Here is an 11,287-nt window from a genome sequence, read left to right on the forward strand (position 1 = left end):
GAGCAGGGGCAGCCTCGGCGGGGTGGAAGGCCAGACCCCGCACAGCATCATAATGGCTGCGCAGGGTGAACTTGGGGCTCCACGTCTTCTTCAGGGCATCCCGGCCCTCTGGCAGCTGTGGGGACACAGTTGGGGGGAGGGGGGGCGGGACACAACAGTGGCAGGGGACAGTGGCCATGGGGCAGTGGCACCCCACAGCCCCAGCTGGAGCTCGAAGCAGGTGGCTTTGGGCAGTGAGGAGGGGATGAGGGGGGCATCAAAGGGATGTGATAGGGACTGGGGTTGTCCAGGGTGGATGGTCGTGGGGGTTTGGGGACATGACAGTGACAACAGAGCCCAGGGGACACTCCAGGCTGGTTTGGGGACACAACAGGGAGAGTGGAGCCCAGGGAATGCTTAGGGCCACGTTTGGGGACACTATGGGAACAGCGGAGCCCAGGGGACACTCAGAGCAGGTTTGGGGACACAATGGGAACAACAGAGCCCAGGGGACACTTAGGGCCACATTTGGTGACACATCAGGGACAGCAGAGCCCAGGGGATGCTCAGAGCAGGTTTGGGGACACCATGGAGACATTGGCAGGTCACTCACATCACAGCTGAGCTCGTTGTCATTGGTGACAGTCAGGTCAGCTAGGTCTCCCAGGCTGACGGCACCACCACCAATGCTGTCCATGATGAAGACGTCAGAGGAGATACCCAGAGACCCTGTGGAGGGGAATGGCTGGGGGCAGCCCTGGGGAACAAGGGCACCTCCAGGGGACACAAGGACCCCCCCAAGGGGACGGGGACCCCTAGGACCATACCTTCGTGAGGCCGCAGTGGCCCTGCAGTGGCAGGTTTCGGTGGGAGCCCGTCCACATCCTGCAGGTCGGCCAGCATACCCTGCAGCCGGCCCCGGCGGCTCTCTGCTGGGACACGGGGGTCAGGATGTTCTGTGTCAAAGTCGGGGGGTGGGGGTGGGGTCAAGGGGCATCCACCCAAATCCACTACTCCCCCCTACCGCCCCCCAGCCCTACTCACCGAGCTCCACACCCTCCCCGGTCCGCCGCCTGGCACCATTCTCCCCAGAGCCCAGGAAATCAAACTCATTGAGGGCATCCTCTGAGTCTTCATCATCATCCTCATCCTCCACCTCAGGCAGAAGGGGTTTGGGGGTGAGCTGAGGAAGGTGGGAATGGGGGGCTGTCACAGCCTGTTTCGGGGGGGACCCCCAAAGCCACCGGGAGACAAGATGGTGGAAACAGGGGGTACAAGTGCTGCTCCCTGCAGCCACTGGGTTTGTGGGATCCCCCTGGGATTTGGGGGACACCCAGGTTTGCGGAATGCCCGGTTTGGGGGACCTCCCCAGCTTTGGCAGATGCCTCAGATTTAAGGGACACAAACCCCGCCCCCAAGTCTAGGGGACACCCAGGTTTGGCAGACACACCTCCTCCCAGCTTTGGGGGACCCCCAGATTCGAGGGACACCCCTGAGGTTTGAGGGAGCCCTCCAGGTTTGGGAGACTCCTCTCCAGGTTTGGGGGGGATCCCCTCATGTTTGGGGGATGCCAGATTTAAGGGACACCCTCCCCCCCACCAGGTTTGGGGGATGCTGAGGTTTAGGGGATCCCCACCCTTGGGGAGCACCTCAGGTTTGGGGCATGCCCAGTTTGTGGAATGCCTCAAGTTTGGGGGACCCCCCCAAGTTTGGGGGATGCCTCAGATTTAGGGAACATCCCTCCCCAGGTCTAGAGGACACCTAGGTTTGGGACCCACCCCACTCCCCCAGCTTTGGGGGTGCCCAGGTTTGATGGACACCTAACTTTGGGGGACACCCCCTGCAGATTTTTGGGTAGCTGCTTACCTTGACTCGCTGCTTCTTGTGCTGGGGCTGGGTGGAGGGAGGAAGGGTCTCAGCATCCTCATCCTCATCACTGTCCTCATCCTCACCACTGGGCGGAAAGGGGACCTGGTCCAGGCACTCCCCACACCCCCGCTCCTCCGTCTCCTTCCCAGCATTCCTGAGGATGGGAAACACCCGTGTTAAGTTGCAGGGGGGGGCCCAGTGAAGCCCCAAAACCACCCCAAACCTTCCTCCCCTCCCCCAACCTCTCACCTCTGGATCTGCTCCTCGATCCGCCGCACCAGGAGGGAGTCTGTGGCTGGGGGGCTTCCAGGAGCCGGGGAGGTTGGGGGACCACGGCCCAGCAGCGAGCGAACCCGGCGTGACCGCATGTCCAGGATGGTGTCACTGTACCCCACTTCTTCCAGATACCTGGCGGGGGGGAACACAGGGAAAGGGTGTGTTCAGGACACCCCAAAACCTACTGTCCCTCCTCCTCTGCTGTCATAGGCCCCCGCTCCACTCACTGCCGCAGCAGCTGCCGTCCCTCCTTCCAGGCCAGCGGACCACCCTCCAACGATGTCACCTCCGTGGGGCCGTTGGACACTGCAGGATGGGGGACACATTTTGGGGGTGAGACACCCCAAAACCCACGGTTCACACACACACCCCTGCCGGGGACAGGCACACTCACCCGGCTCTGTCCCCTCTGGTTTCTTCTCCCCCAGTGTCAGCTCGGTGCCAAATTTTAGCTTGTGGTACTTGGACCTGGAAGGAAGAGGAGGTGGGGGACAGGTGGTGGTGGCCCCAAAACGATGGGGTTTGGTGGCTCCCCTGACACGAGGAGGGGATGGTGACACCCAAAATGAGTGGGGGAACACCGAGTTTTGGGGTGTCACCCACCTCTCCTGTTTCAGGGCATATTCCAGCATCTTGATGCGGCGCACCAGGTCCGTCTTGAGGTTCTCCTGCCCCTTGCGCTCACCCTGCAGAAAGGCCACCTGTGCCTGTGGGGACACGGCAGGGACACAGTGACAGGGGGACCCCTCCCAGCCACCACTGCCCCCCCCAAATAACACCCCACTCCCACAATGCAAAAGCTAGGGGACAAGGGGGTGGGGAGGGCTGCAGGGAGGACATCATGTTTGGAGGGGCATGAAGGGTGGGTGACACAGGGACAAGCGGCACCAGCCCTCCAGGACGGGAGGTACCATTGACGCCTGCCTAGGGAGTGACATGGATGGCCCTCAGGCTTGGTGACAGTCCTGGGAGGGACACCAGTGGCCCCAGGTATGACACTGGTGGCTCCAGAACTTGGTGCCTGTCCTGGGAGGGACATTTGTGGTCCCAGGAGCAGCACCGGTGGCCCCAGAGCACAGTGACTGTCCTGGGATGGACACCAGCGACCCCACAGTTCAATGCCAGTCCTGGAAGGGACACCGGTGGCCCCACAGCTCGGTGCCAGCCCTGTGAGAGACATTTGTGGGCCCAGGAGTGACACCAGTGGCCCAAGGAGTGACACCCGTGGCCCCACAGCTCGGTGCCAGTCCTGGGAGGGACAATGGTGGCCCCAGGGCTTGGTGACAGCCCTGGGAGGGACATGGGACACTGGTGGCCCCACTACGCAGGACCAGTGCCATAAGCTGGGGGCTCGGTGACAGGGGTAGGGGTTCCCCAGAAGCAGGGCAGGGGGACGCAGCCAGTGCTCTGAGATGCGGTGACCCCATCCCTGTTATTGGGGCTGGCGGTCTCCAATACTGGGGTGCAGGGGGGTCCCCAATACCAGGCCACAGGGATCCTTGATACTAGGGCACAGGGGAGCCATTGAAGTGAAGCAGGGGATCCCCAATACTGGGGCTGAGGGTCCCCTATACTGGGATGCAGTGGGTCCCCAATCCTGAGGCTAGGGGGTCCCTCATACTGGAACTGAGGGTCCCCAATTCCAATGCATGGGGTCCCTGATACCAGAGTGCGGGGGGACCCCTGTAATGGGGCTGGGGTTCCCCAGTAGTAAGGTGCAGAAGAGGTCACCCATACTGGGGTGGGGGGATCCTCAATACCAAAGCCTGGGGCGGGGCCCAATACCAGGCTTGGGGGATCCCCAATACGAGGGTGGGGTACACCCTCATACTGGTGTGGCGGGATCCCCTATACCGGGGTGGGGGTGACCCTCACACCAGGGTGGGGGGTCCCCAACAACAGGGCAGGGGGACCCTCACAGTGGGGGTAGGGATCCCCAATACTGGAATGTGGGAGTCCCCAATATCGGGGTTCGGGGATCCCAAACTCCAGGGCTGGGGGGTCCCTCACACCAGGGTGGGGCAATCCCCAATAACAAGGCAGGGGGACCCTCACAGGGGGCTGGGGATCCCCAATACTGGAGAGGGGGTCCCTAATAACAAGGCAGGGGGACACTCACGGCGGGGTGGGGGGGTCCCTCACATCAGGGTTGGGGGATCCCCAGTAACGGGGATGGGGAGGACCCTCACACCAGGGTGGGGGGGTCCCCAATAACGGGTGACCCTCACACAGGGGTGGAGAGTTCCCCAATAACAGGGCATGGGGACCCTCACAGGGGGTGGGGAGGACCCTCACAGGGGGGTGGGGATCCCCAATACCAGGGCCGGGGGGGACCCACACACCGGGGCCGGGGCGGGGGGGGGGGGGTTCCCCGGTCCCAGGTCCCCCGCCCCCGCCCCGGTGCCGCCCCCCGCTCCCGCCGCCCGGCGGCCATTTCCTCCCAAGATGGCGGCAGCGGCGGCGGCGGCGGCCCCGGTAACCCCCGGCGGGGCGGGGCGAGACGGTGGTGGGGGGGGTCCCAGGGAGGTGGGGGGTGTCCCGGACGCGGCGCCGGTACCTGGAGCTCGGCCCGCTCCGCCTCCCAGCGCCCCTTCTCGGCCTCGAAGCGCGCCCACTCGTGCTGGATGAAGTGCAGGATGCCGGGCAGGCTCAACCCGCCACGGCCCGTCGGTTCGGGCCCGGCCACGGGACTGGGACCGGGGGAGACCCCGGCGGGGGGCGGCTGGGCCCTCGCCGCCGCCGCCGCCCGCTCCGCCGCCATCACGGCTGCCACAAAGGGAGCCGCAGGGCCGCCGCCGCTTCCTGCCAGAAAGGGAGCCGGAAGTGGGGGGGCGGGGCCGGCCCGCCGTTGCCGCGGCAACAGCGCCCGAGGGCGGTACGGGGGGACGGGGGGGACACGGGGCTGACGGGGCGGGGGGGGCGGTAGGGGTTGTAGGTGCTGTAGGGGACGGGGTATAGGGGCCATAGGGGGCCTATAGGGTATGGGGGATATAGGGGCTGCCGGGAACCTATAGGCGACCGGGGGGTGGTGGTCTAGGTGCTATAGGGGCTACCGAGGGCCTATAGGGGTTATCGGGGATGGGGTAGTATAGGGGATGGGGGGAACATGGGACTATAGGGAATGGGAGGTTATACGGGCTATAGGGGACGGGGGTATAGGGAATACAGGGGTATAGAGGCTACAGGGGACCAGGGTATAGGGGATACAGGGGACAGGGGCATGACAGGGGCTATAGGAGATGAAGGGAGATAGGAGACTGTGGGGATGGGGGACAGGGAGGCTATGTGGATGGGGCCTATAGCAGATGGGGACTAAAGGGGGCTATGAGGCATGGGGGGGGTGCTGGGGGGCTATAGGGGATGGGCAGCATGGACGCTATAGAGGACAGGGCTAGGGGGGACTATAGGGGATGGGAGGCATAGGTGAGGGAGGTACAGGGCCTATAGGGAATGGGGGATAGAGGGGAAAGGGTACAGGGCACCATGAGGAGGATATAGGGTATGGGGGATATAGGGAATGGGGCTATGGGCGCTATAGGGGAGGCTGGTGTGGGTCCCTAAGGGACGTATAGTGGATGGGGGACACAGGGAGTTGTTGGGGCTATAGGGGATGGGGGGCTATATGGCAAGGGGGCTATGGGGGACTTGGCAAGGGCACATATGGGGGCTATAGGGGCATATAATGGATGGGGACGCACTGCGGTTTAAGGGAGTCACAGAGGGGGTATGGCAGTGCATGGGGACATACGGGGTGCATAAGGCGTGGCTATGCATGGTGATAGGGGGACGTATGGGAATGTATTGAGGTACATGGGGGTATGGAGAACTACAGGGGTGTATAGGGTGTGGGATGTATGGCGGGCATGGGGCCAAGGGGGTGTGTGGGGGTGCCTAGGGTTTACATACAGGTGCACAAGGTGTCTGGGGGTATATGGGGATGTATAGGAGTGCATAGGGCAACGCATGCAGGTGTATGACAATGCACAGAGGACTGCATAGGCGTATCTATAGGCGTGTAGAGGGGCATGGAGGCACTCTGCGGTCTGTATAGAGATGTATAGGGGATTGTATCAGGGTCCATAGGGGAGTGTAAAGCAGCGCATGGGGTGTAGTATAGGGGCACATGAGGTATGGGAGCATGTAGGGGTGCATATGGGCATCTATAGGCATGTGGAGAGATGCAGGGGCAGCTATAGGTGCGCATACGCACATCTCTATGTGCAGGTGTGTATATCTGGGAATACACGGGGCCACCTATAGGCCCTGTACATCTATAGGTGCCCATCCCGTCTATAGGTGGGGCACCTATAGGTGCCTGCAGTGTGACATGTGCAATCTGCATACATATAGGGGCTGCCCTTAAAGATGGGGAGGTGTAGTGCCTGTATAGCACTGCTATAGCAACTGGGGATGATGTTGCCATGGCAACACATCCCCCAGTGCTATGGGCTCACAGGGGGAGGGGGGGTTCGTTAATAAGCCCCCTCATTGATGAGCCCCCTTGTTAATGCTTCTTCCACCCCCCCCAGCACCACCACCGAGTCCCTGCTGAGACTGCCCTGCTCATGACTCCTGTGGCATCACTGGTAGGACCCAGCTGGGGGGGGCTCATTAATTAATTAGCGAGGGAAGGACTAATTAAGAGCCCCCCCCCCCCAAAGCTCCGGTATGCGGGTGACACCGTGCCAGGCCACCTTGGCGGGGGCCATCAGCCTCAACCTCCTCCTCCTCTACTGCGCCTGGAGGGGACCAGGAGGGTCTCCCCCCTCCTGCCGTCCCCCCCGCGGTGTCCCCGGCATCACTGTCCTTCTCCGGGACTTCGAGGACTTTGAGAACGACCTGGCAGGGACAGCCCGATCCTTCGCCTCTTTACCCGTCCCGGTGCTGGTGGCTGCTGAAACGGCACCGTATCCACCGGTACCATTACCGGCAGAGGTTGGCCTGTTACCGCTGCGTCCTGTGGCCGACCAGCCTCCGCCGTTGGCGCATCCTGAGCTCCACATCCGCACCCGCCACGTAGCTTTGGTCCCGGATGGCACCCGTGCTGTCCCTGGGTTGCTGGAACGTATGCGGGATGCACTGGAAGAAGGTGCTGGTGACACTCGGTTGGTGGCGGCACCGGTGGGATCAGTGCCATTGCGGTGCCTGGAGCTGAGGTTAGAACCGCGGGCATGGACGGCACGGTACAGCCCCAGCACACCAGGGGTTTGCCGGGCGGTAGAGGGAACGGCAGTGCTGCTGCTTCGCACCCGTGACCTCTTCGCTCTCCCCTTCCCTTTGGCGCGACCAGTGCCCACTGCACTCTTCATCCAGGCAGCGTTCCGGGGCTGGGGGCTGCGGTTGATGCCAGCAGCATTCCCAACTGCTCGCCGACCTCCCATCTCCCCCCACGGCCGCTGGAAAGCTGAAAACCTGGCAGAAACCCGGCGACGCCGGTTGATGCACGACCTCGGCATCAAACGGGAAGTGCTGGCGGATGGGCGGGAGCGCTGGTACGGCTGTGGCAAGGAGACAGCGCGATGCTTTGGCACGGTGCATGCTCGTACCCCCCAGTACCTCCTTGCCGGGCGGTGGACCCCCCCATGCTGCCTACGGGCGCTGCGGGAAACCGCCCAGCACGTAGCCAGGATCCTGGAGGCCGCCGGCGTACGGTACTGGTTAGAGGGGGGGTCGTTACTGGGGGCTGCCCGCCTCGGGGACATCATCCCTTGGGATTACGATGTGGATTTGGGAATTTACCGGGAAGATGTGGGTAAATGCCGGTGGCTGGCGGCGGCAGCAGCAGGGGAGCCGGTGGAAGACACTGAGGGTTTCCTTTGGGAGAAGGCAGCAGAGGGAGACTTTTACCGCGTCCACTACAGTCGGAGCAACCGGTTACACGTGGACCTGTGGCCCTTTTACCCCCGCGGGGGGCTGATGACCAAGGACACCTGGTTGGGGCACCCCCAGGACATGGAGTTCCCCGAAAGTTTCCTCCGTCCCCGGGTGCCGATGGCTTTTGCTGGTTTCACCGCCATGGCACCCAACAACGCCCGCGCCTTCCTCGAGCTGAAGTTTGGGCCAGGAGCCATCGAAAACCCCGAGTACCCCAACCCTGCCATCAAGCGCCTGGGGCAGGACTGAGGGGGGGGGATGGGACATGTCCCCATGGGGGTCCATCCCCTGCCTCATGACAATAAACCCTCCTGTGACACCCACAGGGCTCCTTTGCGCCAGTCTCACCCCTGGGTGACACCCATCGGGCACCCTAGGGAGTCTCTCTGCCACCCTGATTCATCCTGGGGTCCCTATGCCATCCTAGGGGGTCCCTCTGGGCTACCCCTCGGGACCCCCATCTACCCTGGGGGTTCCTCAGCCATCCTAGGGGTCCCCCCAGCCATCCTTAGACCCTGCCAAAGGGGCTCCCCAGCCACCCTGGGGGGTCTCTGTCACCCTACCTGTCCCCAGCCACCTTGGGGGTACCCTGAGCCACCCCCAGGGTCCCCACTTAGCCCCAGGAGTCCATCCATCCTGGTGTTCCCCCCAGCCATCCCTGGGGGCCCCTCTGCCACCCTACCTGTCCCCAGCCACCTTGGGGTACCCCAATAGCCCTTAGCCCCCCCCAAAGTCCCTTGGGCCAGCCCCTGGGGTCCCCATCCCTCCTACAGGTCCACTAGAGTCCCTGGCCACTCCCCCCAGCAGGGACAGGGCCATGGACAGAGGCAGAGGAAGCAGGAAGGGGCTGGAGGTGGGGGGACAGTGACCCCCTGCCCCACACTGACCAGCTGTGGGGGGCCTGGCTGAGCACCCCCACCCCCAGTGGGGCAAAGGAGTTGGGGGGGGAGGCTTGTGGCCCCGCCCATTTTGTGCCAAAACAGACAGGTCTTCCCCCACTCCCAGACAGGCATGGGGGCTCTGGGAAATTGCAATCACGTTTATTCACAACACAATGACAGGTACATGCAGAAGCAGGGGCGAGGGCGACAACACGCACAATACCAAGACCCCCACACTGCCCCCCCAGGGGCTCCAAGGAGGAGGAGGGGGGGTGGGGTGGGGAGGAAGGCTGGGGGGTGCAGTTTGGTCGCGGCTTACTCCAGTGACTGCAGCATCAGGAGCTGCTTGAGCACCTTGGTCTGGCTTGTCTCCCGGATCTCCCCGGCCAGGAACATCTCATCCACCACTGTGTAGACCTGCGGCCGGGCCCCAGCGACGTAAGAGAGCATCCCCAGACGCCCAGGACCCCCCAACATGGGGTGGGGGCTCCCCCAAACTTCCCCCCCCCCTCCAAGGCAGGAGGGGAGTCCCTGACCCCCCTTTCCTCACCTTGTAGAAGTTGAAGACCAAGTCGAGCTCGCAGACGTTGTGAAAATATTCATTGAGGACCTGTGGGAGGGAGAAACAGGCAAGATGCAGCCCAGTGATAAGAAACCGAGGAGGAGCGCAGTCATTAGCGCAACCATATTAATTAAAAGCCAAGGAGCAAGGAAAGGGGGAGTGGGGAGTCGCCTTACCTCCACGAAGTTGTGGATGGCTTCGAGGTAAGCCAGATTGTTGTCGGTGACGTCGACGCAGATGCAGAAGTAAAGCCCCGCATAGCGTCGGTAAATGATCTTGAAGTTGCGGAACTGGAAGGGAAGGGGACACACACATAAAAAATGGGAACTGGGAGGACTGGGAGGAGCAGGATGCAGCCAAGCGCAGCCGTAGGCTTTGTCCCCACTGGTGAAAGCCACAGCACTCGGACTCGAGACCGCTCCTGGAGCTCCAGACTCATCTCCTGGATTGGGAAGGGGGGGATTTGGGGTGAAATTGGAGCCTTTGGGGGCTGTTACCTCCACAAAATTGGTGTGTTTGGCGTCGCGGACGGTGACAACAGCATGGACCTCCTCGATCAGCTTCTGCTTCTCATCATCATCAAACTGCATGTACCACTTGGCCAGGCGGGTCTTCCCAGCCCGGTTCTGGATCAGGATGAAGCGGATCTGCACCGAAGGGGGGGCAAAATAGAGGAGTTGGGGGGTGCAGAGCCAGGTGTTTGGGGTTCCCTCCCCCATCCCCTTTTTGGGGGGTATTTTGTGCCCCCCCCAAATGTCTCCCTATAGGGACCCTGTAAAGTACCCCCCCCGGCTGCTCTGCCCTATGGGGCACCCTGGTCCCCCCGCAAAGGGTCACTATAATGGGGCACACTATTGGGTCGTCCCCCCACGAGCTGCCCCAATAGCCCTTCCCTAAGGGCTGCCCTACGGGACCCCCCCAACCTGCCCTGCTCTACGGGGGGAGGGTGGGGGGGTGGGGTGTCCAATACCCGCCCCCAAGCCACTCCTTATAGGAACACTATAAGGGGGCACACTGTGGACCCCCCCACAAGCCACCCCTCTCCACAGGGCACCTCAGTACCCCCCCTCCCCCAGTAAAGACCCTACAATGGGGCGCCCTATGGGGAACCCGCCCGACCGGACACCCCAATATCCCTCCTCCATGGCCTACCCCCCCCTTGCAGACAGCGCCAGGGGGAGCCCCCGGCCGCCCCCCAGTCCTTGGGCCGGTGTTCCCCCCTCCCCGCCGCTCCTCACCATGGCGGTCCCGGTCCGTAGCCCCCCCCCCCCCGCGCGGCACCCCTCGGCGCTGGCTAGGGACCGGCCCGCCTCCTCCCGCCGGATATCCGCTCCGGCCGCGGGGCACGCCGGGACTCGTAGTTGGGGAGTAGCCATCGGACTACGTTTCCCATCGAGCTTTGCGCGCGCACAGCATACCGGGATACACCTCCCCGCCGTTTCCGCCATGCCCAGCGTGCCCGCCGCCGGCAGGGGGCGGTCGCGCCTGGCGGTAGTGAAGGCCGCGGCGCGGCCAGGCCTTGTAGCTCGCGGGGTAGCGGGGGGGCACCCTTCCCGGGCTCCATGGTTACCGGGACCGGGGCTGCCCCTGTGAGGCCCAGACCGCTCTCAGGCGGGGCCCCGGTGATACCGGGAGGAGGAGGAAAGGAGGAGGAAGGGGGGAACACGAATCCGTCGGCGGACACAAGCAGGCGCGGCGCACATGCGCCTACCCGACCCTCTCCCTGCCCCCTCCCCCCGCCTTCCCGCCTCCCCGCGCGCTGCCGCATCGCCCCGCCCCGCCTCCCCCTCCCCTCCCCTCCCCGCCCGCCGCGCATGCGCCGCCGCCCGCCCCGCGCGCGCCCCCG

The 11,287-nt window shown here is 63.7% G+C and overlaps 3 protein-coding genes across 4 annotated transcripts; 1 reads left to right on the forward strand and 2 right to left on the reverse strand.

Moving 5' to 3' along the window:
- Nucleotides 1–10: 10 nt before the first annotated feature.
- On the reverse strand, nucleotides 11–4,954 carry STRN4 (striatin 4; the record flags this gene model as incomplete). Its single annotated transcript, XM_049797307.1, has 10 exons — nucleotides 4,682–4,954; nucleotides 2,728–2,831; nucleotides 2,519–2,592; nucleotides 2,352–2,430; nucleotides 2,098–2,256; nucleotides 1,846–2,002; nucleotides 1,024–1,162; nucleotides 807–935; nucleotides 593–708; nucleotides 11–115 (listed from the first exon to the last, which is right to left on the reverse strand). Coding segments are annotated over exons 1-10 (1,266 nt in total), but the record flags the coding sequence as incomplete, so codon positions are not given.
- On the forward strand, nucleotides 4,552–8,323 carry FKRP (fukutin related protein). 2 transcript variants are annotated; one of them, XM_049797305.1, is made up of 2 exons: nucleotides 4,552–4,599; nucleotides 6,654–8,323. In XM_049797305.1, exon 2 carries the CDS (start codon nucleotides 6,793–6,795, stop codon nucleotides 8,245–8,247), a length of 1,455 nt encoding a protein of 484 aa, XP_049653262.1. In that variant the 5' UTR covers nucleotides 4,552–4,599; nucleotides 6,654–6,792; the 3' UTR covers nucleotides 8,248–8,323. The 2 variants fall into 2 exon arrangements, with proteins under 2 accessions (XP_049653262.1, XP_049653263.1); XM_049797306.1 differs by having other exon boundaries at nucleotides 4,575–4,627.
- A 698-nt stretch (nucleotides 8,324–9,021) lies between these two features.
- On the reverse strand, nucleotides 9,022–10,870 carry AP2S1 (adaptor related protein complex 2 subunit sigma 1). Its single transcript, XM_049797304.1, has 5 exons — nucleotides 10,680–10,870; nucleotides 9,939–10,088; nucleotides 9,618–9,731; nucleotides 9,430–9,489; nucleotides 9,022–9,296 (listed from the first exon to the last, which is right to left on the reverse strand). Exons 1-5 carry the CDS (start codon nucleotides 10,815–10,817, stop codon nucleotides 9,195–9,197), a joined length of 564 nt encoding a protein of 187 aa, XP_049653261.1. The 5' UTR covers nucleotides 10,818–10,870; the 3' UTR covers nucleotides 9,022–9,194.
- Nucleotides 10,871–11,287: the final 417 nt, after the last annotated feature.

The sequence above is a fragment of the Accipiter gentilis genome, unplaced genomic scaffold, assembly GCF_929443795.1.
Source record: "Accipiter gentilis unplaced genomic scaffold, bAccGen1.1, whole genome shotgun sequence".
Classification (NCBI taxonomy): Eukaryota; Metazoa; Chordata; class Aves; order Accipitriformes; family Accipitridae; genus Astur; species Astur gentilis.